Source organism: Rhinopithecus bieti, unplaced genomic scaffold, assembly GCF_001698545.2.
Source record: "Rhinopithecus bieti isolate Rb0 unplaced genomic scaffold, ASM169854v2 scaffold_10181, whole genome shotgun sequence".
NCBI lineage: Eukaryota > Metazoa > Chordata > Mammalia > Primates > Cercopithecidae > Rhinopithecus > Rhinopithecus bieti.
Window position 1 is genome coordinate 595,001 of NW_016806624.1, and position 23,376 is coordinate 618,376.

General features: G+C 39.7%; 1 protein-coding gene across 3 annotated transcripts in view; it reads left to right on the top strand.

Moving 5' to 3' along the window:
• SGTB (small glutamine rich tetratricopeptide repeat co-chaperone beta) overlaps window positions 1-23,376 on the top strand; it is a 58,472-nt gene that overhangs the window by 14,786 nt on the left and 20,310 nt on the right. For all 3 annotated transcript variants that reach the window (XM_017877108.1, XM_017877106.1, XM_017877107.1), the window contains exons 4-5: window positions 1,785-1,854; window positions 6,315-6,414. In XM_017877108.1, coding sequence (XP_017732597.1) covers window positions 1,785-1,854; window positions 6,315-6,414 — 170 coding nt within the window. The remainder of the gene's footprint in view (window positions 1-1,784; window positions 1,855-6,314; window positions 6,415-23,376) is intronic.

The following is a 23,376-nucleotide window of genomic DNA, read 5'->3' on the forward strand; positions in this document are numbered from 1 at the left end:
TCTTGTTCTGTTGCCCAGGCTGGAGTGCAGTGGTGCCATCTCGGCTCACTGCAAACTCCACCTCCTGGGTTCACACCATTCTCCTGCCTCAGCCTTCTGAGTAGCTGGGACTACAGGTGCCTGCCACCTCACCTGGCTAATTTTTGTGTGTGTGTGTGTTTTTAGTAGAGACAGGGTTTCACCATGTTAGCCAGGATGGTCTCGATCTCCTGACCTCATGATCCACCTGCCTTGGCCTCCCAAAGTGCTGGGATTACAGGCGTGAGCCACTGCGCCTGGCAGTGTTTTCTTATCTTGTAGTAAAATTAATATATGTTCATTGTTTTTAAAAAGTTGGGGCCAGGTGTGGTGGCTCATGCCTGTAATCCCAGCAGTTTGGGAGGCTGAGGTAGGTGGATCACGAGGTCAAGAGATCTAGACCATCCTTGCCAATGTGATGAAACCCTGTCTTTACTAAAAACACAAAAATTAGCAGGGCATGGTGACATGCACCTGTAGTCCCAGCTACTTGGGTGGCAGAGGCAGGAGAATTGCTTGGACCTGGGAGGTAGAAGTTGCAGTGAGCCGAGATCATGCCACTGCACTCCAGCCTGGCAACAGAGCAAGACTCCATCTCAAAAAGAAAAGAAAAAAATATTGGACAATATGGAAAGATGGAAGTTAAAATTTTAATTCTGATACACATCTTTCCAGGCTGTTTTTAATGTGTGTGTGAACATATTTATATAATATATTATAAATGATTTTTTGTAGACTGATTTTGACTTTGTAGGGTATATCTTAGATAGGATATTAGACATTTTGTTCCAAAATTTTCACCAATATAAACAATCCCTTGATCATATTTCTATTCCTGTTCTTTACATACTAATGCCATTGTTTTGTTTATGAAGTAGGATTGCCAGGTATGGGAAATGCACATTTTTTAAAAGTTTGATTCACACATTCTTCATATTCTTTTTCTTTTTTTTTTTTTGAGACGGATCTGGCTCTGTTGCCCAGGCTGGAGTACAGTGCCATGATCTCAGCTCACTGCAACCTCTGCCTCCTGGGCTCAAGCCATCCTCCTACCTTAGCCTCCCAAGTAGCTGGGACTACAGGCACATGCCACCACACCTGGTTAATTTTTGTGTTTTCTGTAGAGATGAGGTTTCACCATATTGCCCAGGCTGGTCTCGAACTCCTGAGCTCCAGCTGTCCATCCACCTTGACCTCCCAAAGTGCTGGGATTAAGGCATGAGCCACCGGGCCCAGTCACACATATTCATATTTCTTTTTTTTTTTTTTTTTTTTTTTTTTTTGAGACGGAGTCTCGCTCTGTCACCCAGGCTGGAGTGCAGTGGCCGGATCTCAGCTCACTGCAAGCTCCGCCTCCCGGGTTTACGCCATTCTCCTGCCTCAGCCTCCCGAGTAGCTGGGACTACAGGCGCCCGCCACCTCGCCCGGCTAGTTTTTTGTATTTTTTTTAGTAGAGACGGGGTTTCACGGTGTTAGCCAGGATGGTCTCGATCTCCTGACCTCGTGATCCGCCCGTCTCGGCCTCCCAAAGTGCTGGGATTACAGGCTTGAGCCACCGCGCCCGGCCACATATTCATATTTCTAATAAAAAATATATGAGAGGACTTTTCCCCTATTTTTTGTTAATACTATTATTTAGGAATTTGATTTCATGATGTGGAGTTACAGATGATTTAAAATGTGGGTAATTTATTATTATTTTATAGTACGCTAGGATGATTCTTTATGTAGCTAAAGGGAAGTACATTGATTTTATTTAATTTCAGAATGACGTTCTGCCCCTTTCAAACTCAGTGCCTGAAGATGTGGGAAAAGCTGACCAATTAAAAGATGAAGGTGAATATTTCATACAAAAATGACTTAGTAAAGCTTTTTGAACCTGTGGAGGAAATTACTGTCAATTGATATAGTTCTGATTTACACCACCAAGACTAGATTGTCATGAGTGCACATGGCATTTACAAAACAGAAGTGAATGTGATGGGTGAGAAGCCTGGAAGTACAGAATGGCTTGTGGACAGTACAGTTATAGCTTGCTTCAAGAGAAGCAGATCTGTTGTGAGTAGAAGTTGCAGAACAAATAACTTAAGGGCGAATTGCTTCTGACTGTTTTTGCTACTTTTACTGTAAGATCTCAAATTCTTTATACTTAAAAAGAGGAAAATAGTTTTCAGCATTATTTTAACTTTCATATGTTTAGTGTTTTTGAGTTCTTTGAAATTTGTTAAGGTAGGCACACGGTACTTATTTATTAGCTAGCACTTTTGATTACTACATGATTAAATTTTATACTAGTTGGCTATTGAAGCATTCTTGGTTTTGATAAATAAGTCACTGTTGAGGATTTGTGTTCAATTTTTCCATTATGTCAACTATGTTAAGCTATAGACGAGAGTCGGGTCAGGCCTGCAAGATTTGTATTACAAAGCTGTAGGGTACAGTCCTTATCTTTAGCAGTGAGTGACAGCCAATAAATTCTCTGTTCTATATATAGACAGGGAGTTATTAGGGAATATGCTATGTTCAGAAACATTTTCTAGCCTTTTCTTTATTTCATATCTTGAAGAAGGCAGTTGAGTTAAAAAAATATATATCATGGCCGGACATGGTGGCTCACAGTAATCCCAGCACTTTGGGAGGCTGAGGCAGGTGGATCATGAGGTCAGGAGATCAAGACCATCTGGCCAACACGGTGAAACCCCATCTCTATTAAAAATACAAAAATTAGCTGGGCGTGGTGGTGCGTGCCTGTAATCCCAGCTACTTGGGGAGGATGAGGCGGGAGAATTGCTTGAACCCAGCGGGAGGAGGTTGTAGTGAGCCGAGATCATGCCACTGCACTCCAGCCTGGCAACAGAGAGACTCTGTCTCAAAAAAAAAAAAAAAAAAAAAAAGTGTATATATATTTATATATATATACACACACATACACATACAATCACCTGGTATCTAAAAAGGTGGATATGAAACAATTATACTGTTCCTATTCCTTGGGCATGGTCATTTCTCTAGGTCTGTAAATATATACCTGTATCACTATGGTTTTGGTTTTTGTTTTTTTTTTTGAGACGGAGTCTCTCTCTGCCGCCCAGGCTGGAGTGCAGTGGCAGGATCTCGGCTCACTGCACCCTCTGCCTCCTGGGTTCATGCAATTCTCCTGCCTCAGCCTCCTGAGTAGCTGGTATTACAGGCATGTGCCACCACCCCTGGTGAATTTTTTTGTATTTTTAGTAGAGATGGTGTTTCATTATGTTGGCCAGGCTGGTCTTGAACTCCTGACCTGAGGTGATCCACCCGCCTTGGCCTCCCAAAGTGCTGGGATTACAGGCTTGAGCCACCATGCCTGGCCTATATCACTGTTTTTAATGGCTGTGTAGTGTTACATGACACTGTTTGAGCATGTCTTACTTACCTAGACAGATAATTTTGTAATCCTAAATAACACTGTCTTTGATATTTTTGTCAGTATTTCTTTTTGCTACTTTTTTTTTTTTTTTTTTTTTTTTTTTTTTTTTTTTGAGATGGATTCGTGCTCTGTTGCTCAGGCTGGAGTGCAGTGGCGCGATCTTGGCTTTCTGCAACCTCTGCCTCCCAGGTTCCAGTGATTCTCCTACCTCAGCCTCCCGAGTAGCTGGGACTACAGGCATGTGGCACCATGCCTGGCTAATTTTTGTATTTTTAGTAAAGATGGGGTTTCACTATGTTGGCCAGGCTGGTCTCAAACTCCTGACCTCAGGTGATCCACTCACCTTGGCCTCCCAAAGTGCCGGGATTACAGATGTGAGCCACTGCGCCCAACCCTGAATTTTTATATGTTAAATATTTTATATGTTAAATAGTTATATGTTAAATATTTTATATGTTAAATGTGTTAAGCCTTTTATCATTAACTTATAGTATACATGTGCATAATATTTCTGGTATGTATATATACATTATGGTATCTACACCTTTGAGGTGACACAGGAAAAGACATACAATACAGCTTTAATAATGTAATCATAAAATGCCATCAAGACAAACAGCCCAACAGCAACATCAAAGTCTCAATAACCCAGAAAATTAAAACGTTTGACATGGAAATCAAACTGTCTTTGCTAATGTAAACTTTTTGTTTCTTCATAAAAAATGATGTTATCCTCTCAGTTTCCTTAGAGGCTTTCTATTGATTTCTGTCTTGGGGAAGATCCAAATTAATTTTTTTAACTCTAAAAGATACTTGTTGCGATATAATTCATATATCATAGTTTATTTCTTTAAAGGGTACAATGCATTAGTTTCTAGTATATTCTCGGAGTTGTGCAGCCATTACCATAATCAATTATAGAAATTTTTTTTTTTTTCTTGAGACAGGGTCTCCTCTTTTGACCAGGGTGGATGGAGTGCAGTGGTATGACCATAGACCACTGCAGCCTCAATCTCGTGGGCTCAAGCAATCCTCCCACTTAAGCCTCCCGAGTAGCTGGGACTACAGGCACACACCACCACCCTGGCTAGTTTTTTTTTTTTGTAGAGATGGGGTTTCACCATGTTGCCCAGGCTAGTTTCTAATTCCTGGGCTCAAGCCATACGCCCGCCTTGCCCTCCCAAAGTGCTGCGATTACAAGGATGAGCCATCATACCCGGCCTACAGAACATTTTTATAACCCCCCAAACAAAAACCATGTGCTCGTTAGCAGTCACCCTTTATATTCATTTTTGACTCCTAATTTACTGTAACTTGAGTATTCTGTTTGTGTTCCTTGCAAATTTATGCCCCACTCTTCCTGTGAAGCAGCTAATGATCTATTAAGAACAAGGCTAATGTGAGAGTTTCTGGTTTAAGAAAACTGGAAAGAATCACAGATGCCTTTGAGATGTAAATCCTTCCTCCTAATCTCCATTGTTTGTAATATTTTCTTTTCTTTCTTTTTTTTTTTTTTGAGACGGAGTTTCACTCTGTCGCCCAGGCTGGAGTGCGGTGGCCCGATCTCAGCTCACTGCAAACTCCGCCCCCGGGTTTACGCCATTCTCCTGCCTCCGCCTCCCGAGTAGCTGGGACTACAGGTGCCCACCACCGCACCCGGCTAGTTTTTTTGTATTTTTTAGTAGAGACAGGGTTTCACCGTGTTAGCCAGGATGGTCTCTATCTCCTGACCTCGTGATCCACCCGTCTTGGCCTCCCAAAGTGCTGGGATTACAGGCTTGAGCCACCGCGCCCGGCCTCTTTTTCTTTTTTTTTAAGACAAGGTTTCACTCTGTCACCTAGATTGGAATGCAGTGGCACAATCACGGCTCACTGCAGCTTCAGCCTCCTAAGTTCATGTGATATTCCTGCCTCAGCCTCCAAGAAGCTGGGACTACAGGCGTGCACCACTGCGCCTGGCTAATTTTTTTAATCATTCTTTTTGTTAAGATGGGGGGGGGGGTCCCACTATATTGCCCAGGCTGGTCTCGAACTCCTGGCCTCAAGTTATCCTCCCACCTTCACTTCCCAAAGTGTTGGGATTACAGGCATGAACCACCACGCCCAGACATATTTTGAACATTGATTCTTTTAAGTGCAGTGGACACTACTTTTTCATTTAATGGTATACAAAAAATAGCCATGGGAAATCTCTTATTTTGCTGACCAGTTATTAACTTAGCTAAATTACTGCCAGATGTATCTGTAGATGCCCTTCCTGAAAATCAGTACTTTGCAGGCTAGCCATGGTATCTGAAATTCTCTTTCTAGAAATTAATCTCCTCAAATCCCCTTTTAAAAATAATCTAACTCTGGAGGGGATAGCACATAAAAATATTATCGGCCACTATCATGATAGCATGATTAGTTTTATCAGCTTATCCTCAGCAGGGTTCTGAGAACTTGATTATCAGCAGATGTGTGTTTTAACAGGGAAAGAGTGGAAGACCAGGTCCAGATTGAGATGGTGATTAGGGAGGGTGTTGCATCTGGAACGGGCTGGGGCAGCTCTAAAAGGGAGGAGAGAGATGAAGATAAGGAAGGTGAGAAGAGATTCACTTTTGCCGTGAGATAGTCATAATTGTTGCATTTACTCTTTTAAGTCTGGATTTTTAAGGTATATAAACATTAATTTTTTAAAAGACTTTGCATTGTTAAAATGATTCAAACACAATGAAAGCTAAATAATATCAACTCTGTAGTACAATATAAAACTTACCTCCAGTGTGAATGAAAAATCATGAGGCGGACTTTCATATAATTATAGTTTCCATGATTAAAATATATCTGTCAGAGTTTATGTTTTTAATGTATATTATACTTACTGTACGTACTGGTTACTTTATTTTAGGCAATAACCACATGAAAGAAGAAAATTATGCTGCTGCAGTGGATTGTTACACACAGGCAATAGAACTGGATTCCAATAATGCGGTTTACTATTGCAACAGGTAAACTAGCACTATTGTGGCAGGTTTACAATTCTTAAACATTTAGATTAATAGCTCTGAAGGACAATGCAAATCTTATTTATTTAGAAAATTTTGGAAGTTCAGCAAAATATAAAGAAGGAAGAAAAATTAAACTTATAAACTTACCATTCAGAGGCAACCGCTGTTATTAATCTGTTAGCATATTTTGTCTTACATAAATTTATTCATTTTATTTTATTTTATTTTTTTTGGGATGTGGTCTCACTCTGTCACCCAGGCTGGAGTGCAGTGGCATGATCTCGGCTCACTGCAACCTCTGCCTCCTGAGTTCAAGTGATTCTCCCACCTCAGTCTCTGTTGGGACACCAGGTGGACAGGCACACACCACCATGCCTGGCTAATTTTTTTTTTTTTTTTTTTTTTGGTAGAGATGGGGTTTCACTGTTCATGTTGGCCAGGCTGGTCCTGAACTCCTGAATTCAAGTGATCCACCTGCCTTAGCCTCCCAAAGTGCTGGAATTACAGGCATGAGCCACTACACTCAGCCAGTTTATTCATTTTTAGATTCACCTTTGTTCACTGGGCTTATCAAAAATATGTCCTTATTTTATTGCAATCTTTCATAAGCATTATTTAAATGGTTACAAATTAGTCTCTATTACTACTGCTTATTCTTTTTTATATTTCCAGCACCTATCGTTGTGGCTAGCAAAGAAGTACTCAGCAAGGGTTATTTCTGAATAAGGAGATAGACATACCTTAGTTTACTTACCTAGTGACCTACTGGTGGACATTGGAGTTGCTTCCATTTTTTTTCAATATTAACATATAAAGCTGCAATGAACATCTGTTGTTTCTAAAATATTTTTCATGTTTTAGATTTTCTGGACTTTGGATTTATCCCTGGAAATGCACTTAGTAGGTCTAGAAGTGCAAATTATTTTAAAATTGTTGATGCAAATTACAAAATTGTCCCACCTTCTTTGAAAATATTTTGAAAATTCTCTCCCTAGGAATGTATCTGTTTTGGCTATGCCCTTGATCAGCGCTAAGTATGCAAATGATTAATTATTGCTAATTTAATCTTGTTTTCATATTAATTGTTCTAATTTATATTTAAGTACTGGTGAGGTTGGATCTTTTCAAATGTTGGCCATTTTGTTTGTTTTTTCCTAAATTTTCTATTTATACCTTCTATAGACTGAATGTTTCTATCCCCTCAAAATTCATATGCTAATGTGAATTTTAAGCCCAATCTCCAATGTGATGGTATTTGGAGGTGGGACCTTTGGAAGGTGATTTAGATCATGAAGGGGGGATTAGTACCTTTATGAAAGAGACTCTGGAGAGCTCCCCTGTCCCTCTTGCCATGTGAGAACACAGCAGGAGGAGTACCCCTACCAGTTCTTAGCTTGTTTGACCCCAGACTTCTTTCTTCCTCTTTCTTGGCTCTGTCCTTTTCAACACTGGCCTGACCCCTGTAGGCTGCATTTCCCAGGCTCCTTTACCATCTGGCTTTTGTATGGGTTCAGCCATGGAGGTACTGGGCAGGAGATTGGAGGGCAGAAAGAAGAGAGAAGTCTAGGTATTTCTTTCTGCTTTTTTGTTTTATTTTGTTTTTTTAACATCATGGTATATATTCAGCAGGGGCTACTTCTCATCCTTGTCTTCCTACTTCTACCCGAGACACATACTGCGCTCCTGGTCTTTGCCAGGTGACCTTTGGTATTGGACTTTGTACTTCGTCCTTCAGTCTTAGGGATGGTAATGGCTTCCTGTTGCGAATTTGTGGATTGCTGTACAACCCTGTTTGGCCTCTCAGCTCTTCTACCACTTTATGTAATAAATTCCCTGAATTAAATTACTGTTTTAAATATCGAAGTTCCAGTAGAACTTTCTACAGTGATTGAAATGTTCTGTATCTGTACTGTCCAGCTCAGTTGCCACTAGCCACAGTGGCTGTTGAGCACTTGAAATGTGGCTAGAGAGCAATTGAAGAACTAAATTTTTGATGTTTAAATCAATTTAAAATTAATTTAGGCCGGGCACGGTGGCCTACGCCTGTAGTTCCAGCACTTTGGGAGGCTGAGGCAGGCAGATCACAAGGTCAGGAGATCTAGACCATCCTGGCTAACACGGTGAAACCCCGTCTTTACTAAAAGAAAATACGAAAAAATTAGCCAGGCGTAGTGGCGGGCGCTTGTAGTCCCAGCTACTTGGGAGGCTGAGGCAGGAGAATGGCGTGAACCCAGGAGGCGGAGCTTGCAGTGAGCCAAGATCACAGCACTGCACTCTAGCCTGGGTGACAGAGCAAGACTCTGTCTCAAAGAAAAAAAAAAAAAAAACAACAAACAGAAATTAAATAGCCACATATGGCTTATGGCTACTATATCAGACAGCAGAGCCCTATATTAAAGCTATAGAACAAAAATCCGTGTGTCTTATTTGCTTTTTAATGTTTTTCATATGTAAAAGTTTTAACAATTTATATAGTCCAATTTTCCTTTTCCTTTGAATCTTATTCCAGTGCTTTTAGACTTGAAGCTCTCCCCATTTACAGACTTGACAAATAACTTCTATTTTCTTATTTTTCGTTTCATTTAAATTTTATCATCTCAAGTCTGTTTTGGTTACTGGCATTACTATTTTAACCCATTTGAAACTTGTTATGACGGCCTTATCACCTTTTATTTTATAGTAGGTTCTTAGGTTTGAAAGAGATCTTTAAGTTAACTCAGTCCAATGTTTCATAAACTCATTATTATCATATTTAGGGTAGTCACACCTTTCTGAGATAGCACTCTCTTCCCCTACGTTTTCTTTCTTTTTTTTTTTTTTGAGACGGAGTCTCGCTCTGTCGCCCAAGCTGGAGTGCAGTGGCCGGATCTCAGCTCACTGCAAGCTCCACCTCCCGGGTTCACGCCATTCTCCTGCCTCAGCCTCCCGAGTAGCTGGGACTACAGGCGCCCGCCACCTCGCCCGGCTAGTTTTTTGTATTTGTTAGTAGAGACGGGGTTTCACCGTGTTAGCCAGGATGGTCTCCATCTCCTGACCTTGTGATCCGCCCGCCTCGGCCTCCCAAAGTGCTGGGATTACAGGCTTGAGCCACCGCGCCCGGCCCCCTACGTTTTCTTTTGTGGTTATATCTGTTAGAAAGGTCTTCCTTATATTGACGCTGAATTTGTTTTCCTGTAGCTCCTGTAGCTTCTGTCAGTTGGTTTTACTTAAGGTTAGTTCCAGAATAATTACGATTTTTTTTTTTTTTTTTTTTTTTTGTTTTTTTTTGTTTTGAGATGGAGTCTTGCTCTATCGCCCAGGCTAGAGTGCAGTGGCAGGATCTTGGCTCACTGCAACCTCCGCCTCCCAGGTTCAAGTGATTCTCCGGTCTCAGCTTCCCGGGTAGCTGGGACTACAGACATGGGCCACCAGGCCGGGCTAATTTTTGTATTTTTAGTAGAGGCAGGGTTTCACCATGTTGGGCAGACTGGTGTTGAACTCCTGACCTCAAGTGATCTACCTGCCTCAGCCTCCCGAAGTGCTCGGATTACAAGTCTGAGCAACCACGCCTAGCCATAATTCTTCTTTTCCTTTTCTTTTCTTTTCTTTTCTTTTTTTTTTTGTGAGACAGAATCTCACTCTGTTGACCAGGCTGGAGTGCCGTGGCGCGATCTTGGCTCACTGTAAGCTCCGCCTCCCGGGTTCACACCATTCTCCTGTCTCAGCCTCCCGAATTACTGGGACTACAGGCGCCCACCACCATGCCCAGCTATTTTTTTTTTGTATTTTTTTGGTAGAGATGAGGTTTTACCGTGTTAGCCAGGATGGTCTCGATCTCCTGACCTCGTGATCCGCCCGCCTCGGCCTCCCGAAGTGCTGGGATTTCAGGCGTGAGCCACCGCCCCCCACCGCCGATTCTTCTTTTTCATGACAGTACCTTACATTTTAAAATTTGCTACCGTGTTCACTTTTGTTTTCTCCACATTCAATGTTTGAAGTTTCTTCTGTTATACTTCAGGTAGTACAGCTTTTAAGTCCTGTACCTTCTCTTGAAACTTGTTCCAGTTTACCTGTGTCTGTTAGATATAGTTCCCAGAAGATAACACAGTATACCTGGCATTAGCCTAACTAGACCAACAATCTTGTAAGGCTCTAATTTAACCCACTTTCTAGATAACATGGCTGTATATCAGCTTATTCTAGCATTATTTGTTAAGTTCATATTTTGCTTTTGGTATATTACGGCCGTCTTTTTTCATAGATTCTCTCTATTGTATAACTCAATCGTATATATATTTGACAGGTTTTTGCCAAATACCTGCTATGCACTAATACTGCCACTGGAGAAACAATTGGTTGCTTATACTTAAATGCAGGCTCTTACGTTTTGCCCCTATCAAATTCTATCTTGTTATAAGCTCCTATTTATCTTTTAAAGCTTTTTTGATAAATAATCTGTAAAGTAATTAATGAATTTGCTCTTACTTTTGTTTTCATGTCATCCACAAACTTGAGAGGAGTACCATATCTTGAGAGTACCATGTCAATAACAAGTTGACTGGGTGCAGTGGCTCATGCCTATAATCCCAGCACTTTGGAAGGCTGAGGCGGGACGGATCACTTGAGGTCTGGAGTTCCTGGCCAATGTGGTGAAATCCTGTCTCTACTAAAAAGTAAACAAAAACCAAACAAACAAGTCAACTAGTGGAACTATAATAAAGAAGTGGTTAAGAGCAGGGATTCTGAACCCAGACTCTTTAAAAAATATATATATATTTTAGTAGCTTTGGGGGTACATGTGGGTTTTGGTTACACGGTTGAATTGTATAGTGGTGAAGTCTGAGATTTTAGTGAAACCATCACCTGAGTAGTGTACATTGTACCCAACATGTAGGTTTTTTTTATATCTCATCTCCCTCCTATCCTCCCACTTCTGAGTCTCCAGAGTACATTATACCTCTCTGTATGCCTTTGTGTACCAATAGCTTAGCTCCTACTTATAAGTGAGAACACACAGCATTTGGTTTTCCATTCCTGAGTTACTTCACTTACAGTTATGATATCCAGCTCCATCCAAGTTGCTGCAAAAGACATCATCTTGTTCTTTTTCTGTGGCTGAGTAGTATTCCATAGTATATACATATATACCACATTTTCTTTATCCACTCATTGGCCAATGAGCCCTTAGTTGGTTCTACATCTTTGCAATTGTGAATTGTCTTGCAATAAACATATGCGTGCAGATGTCTTTTGGATATAATGACTTTTTTTCCTTTGGATGGGTACCTAGTAATGGGATTCCTGGATCGAATGGTAGATCTACTTTTAGTTCTTTAAGAAATCTCCACACTGTTTTCCATATAGGTTGTACTAATTTACATTTCCACTAGCAGTGTATAAGTATTCCCTTTTCACCACATCCATGCCAACATCTGTTGTTTTTTGACTTTCTAATAATGGCTATTCTTGCAAGAGTAAGGTGGTATCTCATTGTGGTTTCAATTTGCATTTCCCTGATAATTAGTGATTGAGCATTTTTTCATATGTTTGGCCATTTGTATAACTTTGAGAAATGTCTATTCGTGTTATTTGCCCACTTTTTGATGGGTTGTTTGTTTGTTTGCTGATTTGTTTGAGTTTCTTGTAGATTCTAGGTATTAGTTCTTTGTTGGATGCACAGTTTGCAAATATTTTCTCCCATTCTGTGTGTTTACTCTGATGATTATTTCTTTTGCTGTACAGAAGCCTTTCAGTTTAATTTGGTCTCACTTATTTATTTTTGACGGGTCCAGACTCTTTGGATTCTAATTTCTGGCTCTGTCACTTACTACCTGTGTGACCTTGAGCAAAGTTCCTAGTGCATCTATGCCTTGGTTTCCCTATCTGTAAAATGTGGGTAATAATAGTATTTACCTCATAAGGTTGTTATGGAGATCAAGCAGTATAGTACATTTGATGCATTTCAAGTCAACTTACAGCCATCAATAAACATCCTCCCTAAGTACTTAGCATGCATATCATTTTTGGGGGGTAAAATTTGCATACAAAAAATGCATAAATCTTAACTGTACTTTCACGGAGTTTTGACAAATACACCCATGTAACCTAAAATTCTATCAAGATATTGAAAATTACCATCACTAGCAAGGCATGGTGGTGGGTGCCTGTAATCCCAGCTACCATCAGATGTCCAGGAAGTTCCTTAAACCCCTTCACAGTCTGTTGCCTACAACACTCACCAGAGGTAACCACTGTTTTGATAGATTAGATTCATTTCCTCTAGAGTTTCATATGAAATAAATCATACTTATTTTTTGTGCAAAATTTATTTGCTCAGCATAATGGTTTTGAGATTCAACCATGTCATGGCATGTATTAGTTCATTCTTTTTTATTGATCAATAATATTCCATTGTTTGAATATATCAGTTTGCTTAGCTATTTTCCTATCTATGGCCACCTGGGCTGCTTCTAGTTAAAACAATTTTTAAAAAATGTTGTCCAGATTTTATAGTTATTCTTTGTGGGAGGGTCGTATCCTTAAGAAGTTTAGTTGGCCTCACTAGAGAACTTCATTTTCTTCTTCACACACATAAAAATTCCTTTATTAATCATCAGTGTAGCTCCCCAAAATAGAAAATCCAAATAATTTGTAGAGAATGAATCCTCTTAGCTGTGGTTTGATGGTTAAGTTTTATTATGTATAATCAGATTAATTTATATAATGTTTTAATGTTTTAGCATATGCAGTCTTGAAATAAATACTTAAGAGTGTCATGAAATGTTGTAACCAGATACACATATGATCACAAAATTTCTTATTTGTAGAGCACAATAAGCCATATACTTTTAGGTATAAATATGGAAAATGTGAGCCTACAAAGTTTATTTTTGATGAGAATAGTCTTATATCCACCAGTGCTGTATTAGAAGAAATTCTTGGCAATACCTGTGGTTGCTTTTATTTAATTTTGTAAAACTGAAATCAATAATTAACTTCTCCTTTGCACTTAAATCATATCTTTTTCCCTGAAAAGTGCAGTAAAAGAGCATGCTATTTAATATTAAATAATCAGAAAAGTTTATATATTTCATATAAGTACTAAACAAAGCTTTAGGATCACTTTGGTTTTTTTGAGACTCTAGTAACTATAAATATCTCAATAGCCTGTGATCTTGCCAACTATCTCTGCCATTTTTCTTTGCCGACTGGCTGCAAATTGGAAGCTCAGAATAGCCAATCTAAATATTCATTTTAAATTCATTTTCACAATTTTATTACTAATCAATATTTTTTACATACTCAACTCACTAGGATGAACTAATGTTTACTTTTATAGAAGTGACTTTTAATTTGTTAGAAAATGATCATCTGGCACATTTCTTAAGCGTGACTCTTTCTTTTCTAGTACTTGTCTTCTATTTTGGCCTTTTAGGATCCTATGATGCTTTAGGCTCCACTGTGATAAAAGGAAAACCTGAATCCTTCCTTGTAAACATATCATGTAGTTTTGCTTTTTGAATATACTTCTAGCACTTGACACAATGTGTAACATTTATGTAGGTTTGTCATATGTTTTATCATATGCTTGTCATATTTTCTGCCTTATATGCATATTTGTTTTATTCAGGTGAAGGGCAGAGATTGGCACTTGTATCTATTTGTATCCCCTATAGCACCTTATACTGTGCTTTGTAGGAGTTCAGCCAATTTTTGGACTATGAAGTGTATAAAAGATACTGAAGCAAGCAGCCATTCACATTAACACTTGTATATATAAAACAACAAATGATTGAGTATAGGTCTAAAACACCACCAAACGCTCCATAATATGAAATGAACAACAGTTTTAGATGTCTTCTGTCTCTACACAAACACGATGTTCTTATTTCTTTTGTACTTCAGTGCTGAGTACTTTACCCATAGTAAGCTCATGCTTCAGGGGTGGATGGATGGTTGAATGACTTAGGGCAATAAAAGACAGGAGAGAGAGAGAGCGCATGATGGAGGGAATTTGGAAGGCCTCTCAGGTGATGGAGAACTAGAGTCAGATTTGAAGGACTGATAGAACTTGAATAGGCAGAGGAGAGGGGAAGGCATTTCAGATTGGAGAGCTTAGGCACAATCAAGAAGCATCAGGCCATTGTAATAAGAAATGCTAGTGACAGCACGTAGCCGTGTGAACCCTGAGAAAGATGGGAACAGAGGCCTCATTATTTTGCATTTTGTTTCTTCCTCCTCTGTGAGCAGCATATGGTCAATCAATTCACTGGGATTTGAGCTTGTCGTTGAATCTCAGTTCTGCACTTACTAGCTACACGACCTTAGGCAGTCACTGTATCTTTTTAAGCCCCTTGTTTCCTCACTTGTAAAATAAGGATATTATCCACTTCAAAGGGTAGTTGTGAGGAGTGATAATATGTACAGAGTTCCCAGCATAGTCCTAGACTTGCAACATTTGTTTCTTTCAAAAACAAGATAAGGCGTCTTTAGTTGTAGGAATAGATTTTTTGCCATGATTTATTTATGCATGATGTGAGAAATGTGAAGTAGCTTGATTTTTTTCTGCCTTTTTATAAAAATAGAACATAAATCATATTCATGCTTTTGTTTCTAATAAGGCAAAGAAAGCAAGGGTGCCTGGAAACATGTGACTCTGACTGTACTGTTCCACTGAAATTTCATTAGTTATGCCCTGATAACCAGACAACAGAGGCAGAGAGCACAGACCACATTGTTATTCACTTCAGACATTGGCATGTTTCACTTCATCTTCCAGAAGATTCAAATATAGCCTGTCTTCTCTTTCCTTTCCTGGCCTCTGAGGCTCAGACGCCTCTCCTGTTCCTTTTGTGAGCTGCACAAATCTGCTTTCACCCTAACTTGCAGTTTGTGATCCAAAGCTGTTAAGATTGAAACACAGTCCCCCTCCTTCCTTACACCCACTCTTCTCTCTGAGTCTGATCCTCCCTGCTTATTTCTTATCTTATTGTCAGAATCTGAAGCCAGATTTCAGGGTGTCTTTCTGTTTCCATTTTCCATACACTTCCCAAATAGCTCATTTATTTCCTGCTCCCTTAGTCCAGGTTCTTAACTTTGGTTGAACTAGTGCAATAGGGACATGAAAATGGCTTTCCATTTCTACTTGCATTCCCCACTCCTGTCTTCTGCCAAAAGGTTTTTTTCTAAGATGTGAAATTGATCATCTAATGCTTGCTTTCTGTTCAGTAGTTCCAAAATACCTACAGGATCCAATTTAAACTCCTCAACATGACGCATAAGATCTTTTCTAATCTAGGCTCTTTCTTTTCTCTTAACTTTATTATCTTCACTTTTCCTCCTACCCTTTTCCTCTTCTCTCTACTACCTATGCACATATAATACGAAACTTACTGATTTCTTAAAAATACCATGTTGGGACATCTCTCCATGCTTTGTATGTGCTTCCCCCTGTGCCTAGAATATTTCCTACCTTATCTAATTGGTCAACTGCTAGTCATCCTTCAAAACCCATTAGGCTTTGGGAGGCCGAGGTGGGTGGATCACCTGAGGTCAGGAGTTCGGGCCAGCCTGACCAGCATGGTGAAACCCCTGTCTCCACTAAAAATACAAAAAATTAGCTGGGTGTGGTAGTGTGTGCCTGTAATCCCAGCTACTGTAGAGGCTGAGGTAGGAGAATTGCTTGAATCCGGGAGGTGGAGGTTGCAGTGAGCCAGTGGCACCACTGCACTCCTGCCTGAGCCACAAGAGCGAAACTCCATCTCAGAAAACAAAAGACAAAAACATAAACCCTGTTAGGTGTTGCTTCTTTTGGGAAGACTTTCTTAATATCTTTTCTTTTTTTTCCCTCTGTCACCCAGGCTGGAGTGCAGTGGCATGATCTCGACTCACTGCACCCTCTGCCTCCCAGGTTCAAGCAGTTCTCCTGCCTCAGCCTCCTGAGTAGTTGGTACTACAGGCGCCCACCACTACGCCTGACTAATGATTTTGTATTTTTAGTAGAGACAGAGTTTCACTATGTTGGCCAGGCTGGTCTCAGGCTCCTGACCTCAGGTGATCCACCCGCCTTGGCCTCCCAAAGTGCTGGGATTCCAGGTGGGAGCCACTGCGTCCAGGCTTCTTAGTATCTTTTCCTCCCAACCTCCTGACCATGCCCCTATGCCCTTCCCTCCACATCCAGTAGAGTGGTGCTGTCCAATATGGTAGCTCCCAACCACATGTGGTGATTTCAATATAAATTAATTAAAATGTAATACAATTAAAAATTGCATTAGCAATTCCTCAGTTGCATTAGCATATTTCATGCTCATTAGTCACATGTGGCTAGGTGCTACTGTATTGGATAGTACAGAAACAGAACTTTTCTATTGCAGAAAGTTCTGTTAGACAGCTTGGCGTAGGGTTAGCCACACCTTTCTCTGTGTTGCCTCTTCCTTTTATACTTCCATTTTTGCATTTATTACAGTATTTGCTTATTTGCATATCTGTTTCCCTATTAGACTAGGAAAGGTTGAAGGGCAGGGAGATATTCTCTTCATCTCTGTATAGTGGTTTCGAGTTCAGTGTCTAGCATATTATAGGTATTCCACAAATATCAGCTGAATTGGTTCAGTGAATTTTAGAAGGAAAAGTTGTCTCTACCTGATGACTTCTAATGATGAAACAGTGATATGGGAGTGTGTTTATGTGTCTATTTTCTCAAAAAACAAATTTAAACCTATTTAAAGTTATTGAGAGAATTGTATGATGAACATATCTCTTTATATGTATGTTCATCATAGAATCAATGGTAGTTAACATTTTGCCATGTTTACTTCCTCACTCTTTCCTTCCCTCCCTCCCTCCCTCCCTCCCTCCCTTCCTTCCCTCTCTCCTTCCTTCCTTTCTTCTTTCCTTCCTTCCCTCCCTCTCCTTCCTTCCCTCCCTCTCTCCTTCCCTCCCTCTCTCCTTCCTTCCTTCCTTCCCTCCCTCCTTCCCTCCCTTTCTTTTTCTCCTTTCTTCCTTTCCTCCCTTCCTCCCTCCCTCCCTCCTTCCCTCCTTCCCTTCGTGTCCCATCCCATCCTTCTTTCACTCTCTCACCCAGCCTGTAGTGCAATGGCATGATCTCAGCTCACTGCAACCTCTGCCTCCCAGGTTCAAGCAAGTCTTGTGTGTCAGTCTCTGAGTAGCAGGGACCACAGGACACCCAGCTAATTTTTATATTTTTAGGATTGACAGGATTTCACTATGTTGGCCAGGCTTTCTCAAACTCCTGGCCTCAAGTGATTTACCCACCTCGGCCTCCCAAAGTGTTGGGATTACAGGCATGAGCCACTGTACCTGGCCTCTCTTTGTCTTTCTTTTGGGGTATATGGAGGGGTGTGTATATGCCTATATACAAATATATAAAATTTTCTTTCTCATCCCAAATACTTCAACTGTATCTCCCAAGAACAGGGATATACTTCATATAATTATCATACCATTTACATGTAAGAAAATTAGTATTAATACTGAAATCTTTCCATTTGTCCCCAAAATATCTTTTATAGCTATGTTTTTTATCCAGAATCCAACCAAGTTTCTTGCATTGTATTTTATTATGCCACTTTAGTCTCTTTTAATCTAAAAAGTATCCCTGACTTTTTTGATTGATTGTTTTTCATGACCTAGACATTTTTGAAGAGTTCAGGCCAATTGTCTTATAGAATGAGCCATATTCTGGATTTATGTAGTGCTTCCTCATGATTAAATTTAGGTTAAATTTTGTTATGAAGCCTACAAAAATAATTATGTGTACCACTTATTGCATTATGTTAGGAGGCACATATTTTCAGACTGTCCCATTACTGGTGACTCTTAAGTTTGATATCTTTTTTTTTTTTTTTTTTGAGACGGAGTCTCACTCTGTCACCCAGGCTGGAGTGCTGTGGCTGGATCTCAGCTCACTGCAAGCTCCGCCTCCCGGGTTTATGCCATTCTCCTGTCTCAGCCTCCTGGGTAGCTGGGACTACAGGCGCCGCCACGTCGCCCGGCTAGTTTTTTGTAGTTTTGGTAGAGACGGGGTTTCACCGTGTTAGCCAGGATGGTCTCGATCTCCTGACCTCGTGATCCGCCCGTCTCGGCCTCCCAAAGTGCTGGGATTACAGACTTGAGCCACCGCGCCCGGCCTATATCTTAAGGTGATGACCATCAGATCTGTTATTCCTTTTTTAATTTATAAGTAATCTGTAGGGTTTGGTGATATGAATAAAAAATTATTCCCTAACAAACTTTTATTAAATGTTTTATCATCTATTCATGATCTTTCTCCTTATCATTAATACCATATCATTAATACGTTGATAGTTGCAAAATGGTGATTTTTCTAATTTTATCATTTCCTTTACATATATTTCCTCACATATTTCTATAAAGAAGAGCTTTCCTCTCTTCCTTTTTCAGCTTTCTCCCTCTTCCTCACTGCAACTTTTTTGAGTGTCATTTGAATATTCATTTGGACTCATTAATTTTTTAAAAAGTCACTATTCATAATGAGTTATTTTTGGTTCTTAAATTATCCCACATTTGGCTAATGAGAGCACCTTTAAACTGGTCGGTGTATCCTTTTATGTAACTTAATTTTTAAAAAACACTTTCTTAGCCAGGCACAGTGGCTCATTGCCTGTAATCCCAGCACTTTGGGAGGCCGAGGCCAGCAGATCACTTGAGGTCGGGAGTTTGAGACCAGCCTGATCAACATGGTGAAACAACCGTCTCTACTAAAATACGAAAATAGCTGGGCGTGCCACTGCAGTCCAGCCTGGGAGACAGAGCAAGACTATCTCAAAACAAACAAACAAACAAAACCAAAACCAAAAAACCAACCACTTTCTTGCTTTCTGAGACAATAAGACATTCCAGATTTCCTTTGTACTTTCCCTGTTGTAGCCCTGAACTCAACTGTTTCTCCAAGGAAGCTCTGACCTTTTCAGTGGAGGATGGTATTTAGAAACCAAGATGGAGTTGCAGGACATGATCATTACTACTAAGGTCTTATTGCTTCTAGGTCTTTTCAGTGGACAGAGCTAGGAAACTGATTTTTTGAAAAGTTATCAGTTTATACAGATGCCTTCAATTCACATTCTAGCATCACAGATTTCTCCCTCATCTTCCTCCATTTTATATTTGTATTTTCCTTCTCCCAGGGTGAAAACCCTTCTTCCAGCACCACCAGTAGCTTTACTCATTCGCTATATCTTTCAGTATCCTTCAGTTGGTCTTATAAGCTAATATTACACCACTAGCAGGCCTGCTATGTAAACTTCAGGATTTCTTTGCAGTTTTTCTTTTGTCTTTGAATGCATCTCAGTAATCATATATACTCAGAATACTGTGCTCAAAATGATTTGAATTGTTTTGATATACAGTTAGGATCAATTGTTTCTGTTTTATTCAGTTTGAAGGTTTGCTTTTCATCTTTTGAAGTCTTACTCCCATTTCTATCCCACCTACCCCATTCTCACCCATCCCCAATAGGGTGGTAGGGAGACTTCTAATGTAGGTTTAACTTCTGAACCTTGTAAGTTTTTTACATAAAATTAAATTTGAAAGGGTGATTAGTAAAAATAATGCCTCTCTCTATCTTTAATGATCTGATTTGCTTTGTGTTTAATATTTAATATTAAATTAATATTGATATTTAATATTAAATTAATATTGATATTTAATATTAATGTTCTACATCAGCTTTCTTTTTTGTTGTTTCAGTTCTCCTGTTTGTCTTTTTCTGTCCTTTTAACTTCAACCTGTGTATATGTTTTAAGTGATATATTTTGTATCCAAGTTGAGAATCTGAGTTTTGTCTGATAAATTTGAGTTGTTTTCTGCTACCTTTTTTTGCGGGGTGGGAAGGACAGACTCTTGCTTTGTCACTCAGGCTAAAGTACAATGGCATGAACATGGCTCACTGCAGCCTCAACCTCCTGGGCTCAAGTGATCCTCCTGTCTCAGTCTCCCGAGTAGCTGAGACTACAGGTGTACACTACTACAACTGGCTAATTTTTAAATTTTTCGTAGACACAGGGTCTGACTCTGTTGTCCAAGGTGGTCTCAAACTCCTGGACTCAGGTGATCCTCTTGGCCTTGGCCTCCCACAGTGTTGGGATGACAGGCATGAGCCGCTGCACCCGGCTCTTTTTAAGCATCCTCTTTCTTGGCTGCTTCTTTCCTCCCCTACTTCCCTCCCTTCTATTGTTTTGATTTTTTTTCTTTCTTTCTAATTATTTGAAAGTTACACATCCTATAGCTCTTCTTCTAATGGTTATTCTTGTCCTGCTGTTACTTTGTAGTGAGTATTAAGTCAGAGAAACCCATACACTTTTTCACATGAACTACCAAAACTGGTTTGTTGAACCCTATACTTTCACGTCTCAATTTTTTTAAACTGAAGCAAAGGACTATGTGTTTATTTTTAAATAAATATTAACATTTTTATAATTAGTCTGAGAAGTAAGGGCCTCAGTCATGCTGTATGAAGAAAGATTGACAGAAAACTAGACATAGAAAATGAGAACTAAAACCACATTTTCTCTGTAGTCTGCCAGACTTCTCCTCACCCTCCGTGCCCCCACTAGAATCTAAGTGCTATTGAGGACAGGAATATTATTTTGCTTATTGCTGTATCCATTATTCTTAGAAAAGTGTGCATTCTCTGGCCCTCAATAGATATATTAGTTGAATGAATTAAGTAGAAATATTTGGAGAAGAACAAATGGAGTGGTGTAGCTTTACTCCTTCACTGTATCTTTCAGTATCCTTCAGTTGGTATTATAAACCAATTATATTGGTTTATAATTATGAGGGCAGGAGAAATTATGGAAACTTTGAGTTGAAAGGTTTGCATATCAAACAATAATTATACTTGTGTCGTATTGTTCCCGGTCATTTTAGAAGAGTTTTTTTGGTAGATGTGATATAGCAAGTGTTAACAGATCAGATAAATGGTCCTTGATTGCTCTGAGATTCTGTGCAAAGTAGATGGAATAGTTGTCATCCTTAATTTACAGCCAGATTTAGGTACGCAGATAAGTGTTTTTACTTTAGATTTGCTAGATAATCTTAATATATGGTAATATGTGTACCTGTAGAATGACTAGTATTTTGGGAAGGTATGAATATGCATTTATTAAAGATAAATTTTAATTAAACAAAGAAATACAATTAAAAGGCCGGGCATGGTGGCTCACGCCTGTAATCCCAGCACTTTGGGAGGCCAAGGCAGGCAGATCACAAGGTCAGGAGATCGAAACCATCCTGGCTAACATGTTGAAACCCTGTCTCTACTAAAAATACAAAAAACTAGCTGGGCATGGTGGCGGGTGCTTGTAATCCTAGCTACTCGGGAGGCTGAGGCAGGAGAATGGTGTGAACCCGGGAGGCGGAGCTTGCAGTGAGCCGAGATTTCACCACTGCACTCCAGCCTGGGCAACGGAGCAAGACTCTGCCTCAAAAAAAAAAAAAGAAAAGAAATACAGTTAAAAATACTTAACATTAAATCCTGAATGTAGCCATATATTAACCACTTAAAATACAATCCACATGGTATGATTGTTCTCTTTAAAAACTTTTGCTATGTAACATTACAGATGCTCAGAGTATGCTCAGTCCTATGTATTATGTATAGAGGAGTCATTTTCTGATTATATTTTAAAAATTGCTAATCAGATATCTAAAGGCAAGTATTGCCTTTCACTTTCCTGAAGGTGTTTAGCAAGTGTTTAGGAACAGATTTGTTGTTTTTTCAAAACCACGTAGTTCTTTTTCTAAATTCCTTTTTCAAAACTTTCTCTTTCCATCCTCCCATGAGCCCTTTTACCCTTCTTGCATGTTTCTGTGCGTATGTGCAGACACATACACTGATTAGAAAGTGCGACTCTTGACAGAAAAGAGATGAGATTGAGGCATTTGCTGTTCTACAAAACCACCGTTCGCAGATGTCCAGGATCAGATATCAGTGATAGATCCGACACTAGGCCTGTGAATTTGCACAGATAGTATTGCCTTGCCTATGGAGTTAGATATAAGACCTGGACTTAGTATATATCTCATGCTCCGTTTCTGGACAAGTTTTTCTTTCTTCCGGTGGCTCTGCTTATTATATATAATAAAATTATTTTAAAAATCTGTCTCAAAGCTTAGTCCGTTAACTCCTTTTCTCTCAATAAATGTTAATTCTTAGATGAAATTTGGTTTAGCCATTTTGTAATCCCAGATTCAACTTCCTGGCCTGGCACAGTGGCTCACGCCTGTAATCGCAGCCCTTGGGGAGGCCGAGGTGGGCGGATCACTTGAGGTCAGGAGTTCAAGATCAGCCTGGCCAACAGTGCGAAATCCTGTCTCTACTAAAAATACAAAAATTAGCAGGGCATGGTGGCACACACCTGTAATCTCAGCTACTTGGGGGTTTGAGGTAGGAGAATTGCTTGAATCTGGGAGACAGAGGTTGCAGTGAGCTGAGATTGTGCCACTGCCCTCCAGCCTGGATGACAAAGCAAGACTCTATCTCAAAAAAACAAACACAACAACAATAACAAAAAACCTCCTGAGTTGGTAGGATTCCATTGTCATTCAGTTAATTGCTTGCATTACTTCACTCTCTGAAATGTTCTCCTTCAAGCAACCAGGCAGAATAGACAAGAACATTTGAAGCCTCTGAGGGACCTTCCTGGCTCTTTGGACTAAAATCACGTGTGGACAAGAGCTTTCTATAGTGGTAGAAAAAGGAACTTGCTCTGAGGCAATGTCTCATTCCTATTGTTACTGTGACACAAAGTTTTTGTCTTGAAAGTACTGTGGCTTAGAAGGCCAAATTGGGCATAAATAGGAGTTTTCTTGAAATCTCCTTTTTGGGAGTATGTATTTATGTGTCACCCATTGAAGTATATAAACTTTGCAAGGTTGGTCTTTTAACATTTTCTCTGAGTTAAGCTACTCTAAAAGAAAGATCTGTACTAGTCTGGAAGG